This window comes from Calidris pugnax, unplaced genomic scaffold (genome assembly GCF_001431845.1).
Source record: "Calidris pugnax isolate Ruff unplaced genomic scaffold, ASM143184v1 scaffold32, whole genome shotgun sequence".
Lineage (NCBI taxonomy): Eukaryota > Metazoa > Chordata > Aves > Charadriiformes > Scolopacidae > Calidris > Calidris pugnax.
Genome location: NW_015090783.1, coordinates 9,787,449 through 9,795,496, shown reverse-complemented (window position 1 = coordinate 9,795,496; position 8,048 = coordinate 9,787,449). Strand labels below are relative to the sequence as shown.

The following is an 8,048-nucleotide window of genomic DNA, read 5'->3' as shown; positions in this document are numbered from 1 at the left end:
CACAAACACAGCTTTTGCCCCATCTGTCCCATGGAGGGGGGGGGCTGATGGCAGGCAGGAGGGGGTTATCCTCCCCCATCCCCCCTGTTCCCCCTCCCCAATTTCCCTCTCTTGTCGTCTGAGATGATACAAAAATAAAGTCCAAGGCAGGCTGCAGCTCTGAACTAATATTTAAAATGCAAAATCATGGCAGAGTTGTTCCCCCCCCCCGCCTTGTCTTGCAGTAAAAAGATATAAACAGAATAAATTACCTTCCCTCACTGGCTTACGAGAGTCCCTCTCTCCTGACCTGAATTTTAAGTCCTGGCTTGGTTGTAGCACAGAGCACCGATGATTTATGAAAAGCCAGCCACTTCTCTGCATATTTTCTCTGTTCAGCCAAGTGGTGGAATTTATCCTTCCTATACCATTACCAGCATTAATAATGGGGGGGGGGCAAACGAGCCAGGCCAAACCCCCGAGGGATCCCTCAGGCAGGAGCTGGGGCCATCACAAAGACACCAGGCTCTCATCACCCACCAAGAAAAGCACCTTCTCTCCTTTTAACAAGTGGGGAAACTGAGGCAGGGGCACAGCTCCTGCTCCACCCCTTCCAAGCTGTCGGTGATACTGGCTTAACAGGGGGGTTTCATAAGGATGGGGGGTGTGTGTTGTTAAAAAATGTCCTCCCAGCACAATTTTCAGCATTGTAAAACGGAGCACAAGGTCATTCGCTGGGTGAACACTGGCTGGTCTTTATTATTATTATTATTATTATTATTATTATTATTAAACCCAAAGCACACACCTGAGGGCTGTTTGCAGGCTGCTGGGACACCCCGTCCATCGGACAGGACAGGCTGCAGGAGGGATTTGGGATGATGCTGGTGCCACCTCCCGTGCAGGGGGACAGAGGGGTCTGTGCAGGGGGACGGGGCTCAGCGGGAGCAGCCACCCCAGCAGGGACTGGGTGCAGGAGCCAAACCTCCCCCCAGTTCACCAGCTGGGGGGCTTGCTGGTCCCAGCAAACCCCCGTTGGTCCTGATGGCTGGGGAGAGCACAGGGGATGGATCCCAGGACATGGAGCTGGCCTTGCTGGGAGCAACTGGGTTCAGCCCCCAGTTATCCCAGCCCTTAACCACAGCGGGGGGGTCTGGGTCCCCATTGCAGTTGGGGTCCCCATCACAGCATCACAACCAAGACGGGGGTCTCCCCATCATCCCGAGAAGGCACCAGCACCCAGGTTTCCACACCTGCCTCCACCTACAGGGTGACCACGGGTCACCTCCCACCAGCTGAGGCCATGCCCACCCCCCCCGTGGTGTCCCCCAGATCACCTGCACCCCCATGTCCCTACCAGAGACATCCAAAGCTCAATCACCCCCCCAGCTGGCACCCAAAGCCAAGGGGAGGGGGCAAAAGAGGGGGCAAAAGGAGGCAAGGAAGGGGCAAAGCTCCCTGGTGGGGTGCTCAGGGGGGTCACCCCAAACCCTGCAGTCCTGCCCACGTGTACCCCCAGCAATAACCCCCATGGGACCCTGCTGGGGAAACGCCACCATCGGCTCCCCCCGGGACCCGCCAGAGCAACATCAGTCCCAGGAATAAATTCCTTTTCAAAAGCCATTGGGCAAACACCAATGCTATTTTTTTTCTGACCTTTTTTCCCCCCCCCTTTTTATTTTTTTTTTGGAAGGGGAAGGTCTGCAGAAGGTGGAAAGTAATCAGGTTTTGGACCTGGGATAAAAAATGGCTGGAGTAGGTTGGGCTGACTCCTTATAATTAATAGTGCGCCTCGTAATAGGATTCTCCAGCCTTCGGTGCTCCCTGGAAACACCTTTTTACATAAGATATTGCCCACGATGGAGAGGCAGAGTTTTGATTTATGGGGTTTTGGCCTCCAGGAAGCATTTGGGGGTCTGGCCTGGTCGGTGGGATGTACTGGGGGAGAGAGGAAAAGGGTGGAAGGCAGGGAGGGTGTTTTTGTAGGGTTGGCAGCCAGGTCCCGGGAAGGGACCAGGGAAAAGGGTTTCATGGGGGCACTCCTGTGATCCGGGGGCTGAGCTGGTCCTGGGGGTGAGCCCCCTCTGCTCCCAGGGGGAGGAGGAGGAGGCTGAGAAGGAGTTTGGGGCAGGAAAGGGTTTATCTCCCTGCCTGAGACCACCGGGTGGTGCCTGGGGCATGGGCTCAGCTGGGGGAGCAGGCAGGGGTGGGGGGTCCCAGTGGGAGCAAGACCCCAGATCGCCTGGGAATGGGGGGAAAGAGGGGGGGGAGAAGTATCACTGGGGGGGTGGACGACACAAAAAACCCCAGGAGGTGCAATAGCAAAGGGGTAAAAGCAAACACAGCGCTGGAGTGGGAGCGAGGGAGAGCAAGAAAGCCTGGAGGAAAGGGGGGAATGGAAAAAGAGAGTGGGATGGGGGGAAAAAGGGGGGTCCCGGATGCTCCGGGATGGGGTACCCACACACACACACACGTGTTGGTGCATCTCGAAGCCCGTGGGTGTTAAACACGGCCGGGGAGCTCGGCCAATAAATCACTGTAACGAGCGGGTCCGTGTGTGTTGTTCTCGTCTGACAGCAGACAGCGCGGCAGGAATGGGAGAAGATTGTAATAATTAATAATCATTAGAATAATAATGCATAAAGACAGTAGCAAAGTAATTAGTCAGAGAGGGAGTGCTTGTTAATTGAGGCGGGGAGCTGCAGTCCAAACAGCCTGGGGAAGAGCAGGGGAGGGGGGAGCGAGGGTTTTTTGGCGGGGGGATGCGGAGGAGGACGCTTGGCACATCCATGGGGCAGAGCAGGATGTGGGACCCCCCCGTCCTGCCATGGGAACAGGCACAGGCTCCATCCCTTCCCGGTCTCATCCACCTCCCCCCACCCCCGTGCCTCAGTTTCCCCGTCCCTACACGGATGCTGTGTGCTGGGGCTGCGGGATGACACCGGCGCTGCATCCACCAGCCTTTATTTCGGTGATTTGGGAAGGAAAACAAGCAGAGGGGGCCGGGAGGGCTCTGTCGTGTCCCCCTCCCTCGGGGACGGGCGTCACTCCATCCCCAGCTGGTCCTTCAGGGCCCTCAGCTGGGCCGCCTGGATGCTGCTGCCCCCGCACACCACCACCACCACGGAGGCCAGGGGGGTCCGCAGCCCCCCCTCGCCCTGCAGCCGCTGCAGCCGCCCTGTGTAGAGCAGGGCCAGGGCGGCCCCGCACGCCGGCTGCACCAGCATCCGCTCGTCGTCTGCGGGGACAAGAGGGTTGGGGGGACACGCTGAGACACCCACCCACCCCATCATCCCCATCATCCCCCCCCCACACCGACTCCGTCACATCCCAGCTCAGTCCCGAGACCCGGCGGGTGTCCCCGTCACCTCCAGCTGGATCCTGCTTACCCAGGAACTGCTCCACGGCTCGCACAGCCTCCGTGTCCTCCACCACCTGGGAGATGACCTGGCACTCCTGGGCACACTCCAGTGCCCGCGCCGCCACCGTCTTGGCTCCCAGGCACTTGGCCACGCTGGGACAGGACGGGGGGAGGAAAGGGGTCAGGGTGGTCCCAGACCCTTCAGTGAACTGGGCTGAGACCTGCCAACTCGTGGCACGCATGGTGGCTCCCCGCAAAGCCCGGCTCTACCTGGTGATGTCGGGGAGGGTGACCAGCTGGCCGGCCTCCAGTGCCGCGTGGAAGCTGTGAGCCCCCCAGGTCTCGGCGGCGATGATGGGGACGTCCTGCCAGCCCACCTGGTGCAGGCCGGCCACGACGCCCGCCAGCAGCCCCCCGCCGCCCACCGCCAGCACGATGGCGTCCGGCTTGGTCTCCAGAGAGTCCTTCAGCTCCCGGACCAGGCTGGCGTGACCCTCCCTGTGGGGTGAGGAGGGAAAAGGATGCAGGTTGGGGGCACCCCGAGACAGCCCAACCCCTAGGGATGGGGTGGGGGGGGCACTCAGCTGAGTCCTGGCAGCACTCACCACACCAAGGGGTGGTCGAAGGGGTGGATGCTGACCCAGCCCTCGGTCTTTGCCAGCTCCAGGGCTCTCCTGTTGGCTTCATCCCACACCTGGGGGAGCGGGGTGATGGGAGCTCAGGTTGGAGGGGCGCATCCAGCCCTCAATCCCCAGAGATGGGTCCCTCATCACCATGGGGCTGGGGGACACCAGAAACCCACGCAGGGCACTGGGCTGGGGATGGGGATGTCCCCAGGGTGGCCCTGCTGTGATGTTGGGGTGCAGGTGAGGCAGGAGGGGGATCGCAGGGCAGGCTGAGCTCAGGGTCCCCCCACCCCAGACCCCAGTTTTAGGGGGCTGCCATGGAGGTACCTTGCCAGAGACCTCCACCTCTGCCCCCAGTTCCTCCAGCTTGCGGATGGTGGTGGGGCCGGTGGTGCTGGGGACCACCACGGTGGCTGGAATCCCCAGCTTCTTGGCTGCATACGCTGCCGCCAGGCCCGCGTTCCCCCCTGTGGAAAGTGGGGGTCAGGCAGGGCTCAAGCCCCCCCCGCCTCCATCTCACTCCCCATCACATTACTCATGACCATCCATCCCCCCGTAGCTCCCACCATCCCAATTACCTGAGGAGCAAACGAAGTGGCGGCAGCCCTTCCTGGCAGCCTGAAAGGCAAGAGGGAAGAAGGGAAAGGGGGTGGCTGTGTCCCCCCATCGCTGTCCTCCCATTTCCCCCCTCCCCCAGGTACAGACAGCACCCTGCCCACGCTCACCTCCTGGCAGAGGTGGCCGATGCCCCGGATCTTGAAGGAACCCGAGGGCTGGACGTTTTCCAGCTTCATGTAGACCTTGGTGCCGGCGGCCTTGGAGAGGGGCAGGCTCTCCAGGACGGGGGAGATGATGTGGAAGGGCTTCTCACAGCCCTGGGGTCGGGCTGCCATGGCCTTGGCGATGGATGCTGTGCCAGGGAGAGGTGGGGGTGGCACCCCTTTGCTTCCCCATGGGGTTCCCCCCACGCTACCCCGCTGTATGGGGTGCAGGAGCCCCTCCGGAGGGACAGGGAGCTGCTGGGGTGAGGGGACTCAGGGGACAAGGCACCAGCCCAAGGAAGACAAGGTGGCATCACCCTGCTTGTCCCCAGTGTCCCCTCCCAGCTCTGGGATGCAGCAGCACCAATCCCTGGGGGGCAGTGATGCCTCCCCCCCTCCCTGGAGCCCCAGGACAAGCCAGGTCACCCCCTCCTCCATCCTCCTGGTCCCCAAGACCCTGGTGTCCCCAAGCGTGTCCCACACACCCTGTCCCCTCCCTGATACCACCCCACGGTGGGTATCACCTGCTGTCCCGTCCCGCCGCGCGTCCCCAGCTCCTCACCCTCAGCCGAGTTTTGGGGGGGAAGGGAGGAGGAGGAGGGAGAGGTGACTCCAGAGGGGCTGTGCCGGCGTCCCCAAGTCCCTGCAGCGCGGCGGGGGCGAGGGGCAGGGGTTAAAGATTGCCCCGGCTGTTTGCTCAGCACCGGGCGGGCAGCCAGCCTCCCTGTGCCCTGCTCGGGTTTTTCCGACCCACGACGGGGCTGGATGGGTGCCGAAAGCGCCCCAGCCACAGCCCGGGCACGGTGCCCGTTGTCCTGAGTGGGGACAGCCACGTGTGGCCCCCCATAGCCACATCCCACATGCCCGGGAGACGGGATGCGGGCACCCAGGAGAGAGGGGGGGGAAAAGAGGAGAGGCAGCTCCTCCATGATTTTGGGGGTTCCCAAGGGTTTCCCCCAAAAAAAACCTGGCACCAGCTTTTCTCAGGTCCAGCCAGAAACGTGTCCCAGGGGATTTGAGGACTTTGCCCGTTTGACTCAGACACCCAGGGTAGGGAGGGCAACCTGCCCATCCCAGATCCCCAGCGGGCAGCAGGGACACCCCCCATCACCTCCAAACAGCCATCCCACCGAGTCCTCCCACCCCGTGGCAGCCCCCACGGGCAGGATGTGTCCTGAGGAGGGGGGACACGGTCCTCACACAGCTTGAGCAGGGACCCCATGAGCACCCCTTGGAGACAGGGCACCCGGGTTTCCCCCCCCCCCCCCCAAAAAAAAACCTGGCACCAGCTTTTCTCAGGTCCAGCCAGAAACGTGTCCCAGGGGATTTGAGGACTTTGCCCGTTTGACCCAGACACCCAGGGTAGGGAGGGCAACCTGCCCATCCCAGATCCCCAGCGGGCAGGCGGGACACCCCCCATCGCCTCCAAACAGCCATCCCACCGAGTCCTCCCACCCCGTGGCAGCCCCCACGGGCAGGATGTGTCCTGGGGAGGGGGGACACGGTCCTCACACAGCTTGAGCAGGGACCCCATGAGCACCCCTTGGAGACAGGGCACCCGGAGGAACCCACCCAGAGCCTGGCTGAGCCCCAGGGTCCAGCAGACACAGTCCCCCCCTTTCTTTCGGGGCTGTTTCTTGTCACCTCAGCACTGGTGACATTCCCCACCCCCCTCCCCTTGCCAGGGTAAGGGGTCCCCCCCAGTGGGTGCCCTACCTCCGCAGAGAAGGTCTGGCTCTGTCCCTAGTGGCCGAGGAGGAGGAGGAGGAGGAGGAAGGTGGGATCTGGAGGAAGGTCCGTCCCTGGCTCCTTGCCCCGCAGCCGCAGAGGAGAAGAGGTCTGAAAGCAGAGGCCGCTTTGGCACAAGGTTAGTCCCATCCTCCTCCTCCTCCTCCTCCTTCTCCTCCTCTTCCTCCTCAGTGGTGGCTCCATGGGGGTCCCAAGGGGGGGGGCACTGCACACGAGCTGGTACATACACAACACAGCCAAATGGGGTGCACTGGGAGCCCCCCTCCACTCCCCCCAGCTCTGACCCGCTGCCAGGTGGAGAGTGGTGAAACAGACCCCAGAAGAGGGGATTGCAGCCCCCTGACACCCCCCCCAACCAGAGAGCACCACTGGTGACGGGCACCAAGCAGGGCATGAGCTCCAAGGCAGCCCTGTCCCTGACGGAGGTGGCCTTTGGTGGCAAGGAATTAAGTAACCCCCCTGGTGCTTACGCCATCATTAGGCTTCAGAGTGAACAGCAGACGGTAGGGGCAGGGTTGGCACAGGGGCACATTGCTGCCCGCGGGGAGCAGGCACCTCTACACCGAGCCCCGCTGCTTTTGGGACATCGGGGACTGGAAATGCTGGGGACCATGAGGATTTTGTGAAGGAAGGTGGGAGGGGGGGACACACAAGTTCCAGCTCCACTGGGGGAGCAACACCCACAGCGGGCAGAGGGGCTGCAGGAGCTTCCTTGGGGAGGGGACAGGGAGGGCCCTGGGGACCCTTGGTGGCAGGCACTGGGGAAGGGCCACAAGGACACCCCCCCAGCTCACAGGGAGGAGGTTGGGGACCCCCTCCATGTTTTAGCTCGGCCCTGGGATGCTCCAGGTTCCCTTCCTACCCCGCACCCCCCTCGGCTCCATCCCTGTCCCGGGGCAGGCGATGCCAGGCTGTCACCCAGTCACATTGTCCCCGGGTGACACGGGCCACTGCAGCTGGGCGGGTATTTAACCGTTTCTGTTTGTTTTTCCGCTCCTAAGAAGATAAAATAAGCGAGGGACGCGGCAATGGCAGCAGCCGCTGCTGCATTTCCAGCGTGCCCCGTCCACATCGGTGTCCCTGTCCCTTCTCACTCAGTGACATCCTCCCATCCGGGGAAACTGAGGCACAGGGTCCCCCCAAGCAGCACCCCCAAAACCCAGGAGACCACACACTATGGGGACACCAGGGGACAGGCTCCGCCACCTCCCACCCTACCTGCAGCCCCCCCCAACCCCCAGAACAGCAAGTTTTTGGACACCCCAGCACCCATCCCAGCTTTTTTGGGGTGCCAGCACCCCGACAGCCCAAACCTGCTGCAACCCAGCCCCGTGCAGCCACCAAGGAGCCCCAGGGCCCCCCAGCCCCGGTGGGAACCTGGCACCTTCAAAGCGCTGCCGAGCACCAGCTCATTAATTGGGGGCCATGCCCCAGGAGGTGACCTGGTGGTGGGGAAGGAGCAGGGGAAGGAAAAAAAAACCCAAATCAGCATGAGGAAGGGGCAAACAGGGACATCCAGCCCCCCACTGGGGCTGCCCTGGTGGTGTCCGAGAGGGAGCGGATCAAGGGAGC

At 62.4% G+C, this 8,048-nt stretch overlaps 1 protein-coding gene across 1 annotated transcript; it reads right to left on the bottom strand.

The window, feature by feature from the left end:
• Positions 1–2,893: 2,893 nt before the first annotated feature.
• Positions 2,894–7,311, bottom strand: SDSL (serine dehydratase-like). The gene is made up of 8 exons (XM_014961558.1): positions 6,444–7,311; positions 4,692–4,876; positions 4,545–4,584; positions 4,294–4,433; positions 3,946–4,034; positions 3,611–3,838; positions 3,369–3,493; positions 2,894–3,217 (listed from the first exon to the last, which is right to left on the bottom strand). The coding sequence occupies exons 1-8, from the start codon at positions 6,868–6,870 to the stop codon at positions 3,024–3,026; spliced, it is 1,428 nt and encodes a 475-aa protein (XP_014817044.1). The 5' UTR covers positions 6,871–7,311; the 3' UTR covers positions 2,894–3,023.
• Between the last annotated feature and the right edge of the window lie 737 nt (positions 7,312–8,048).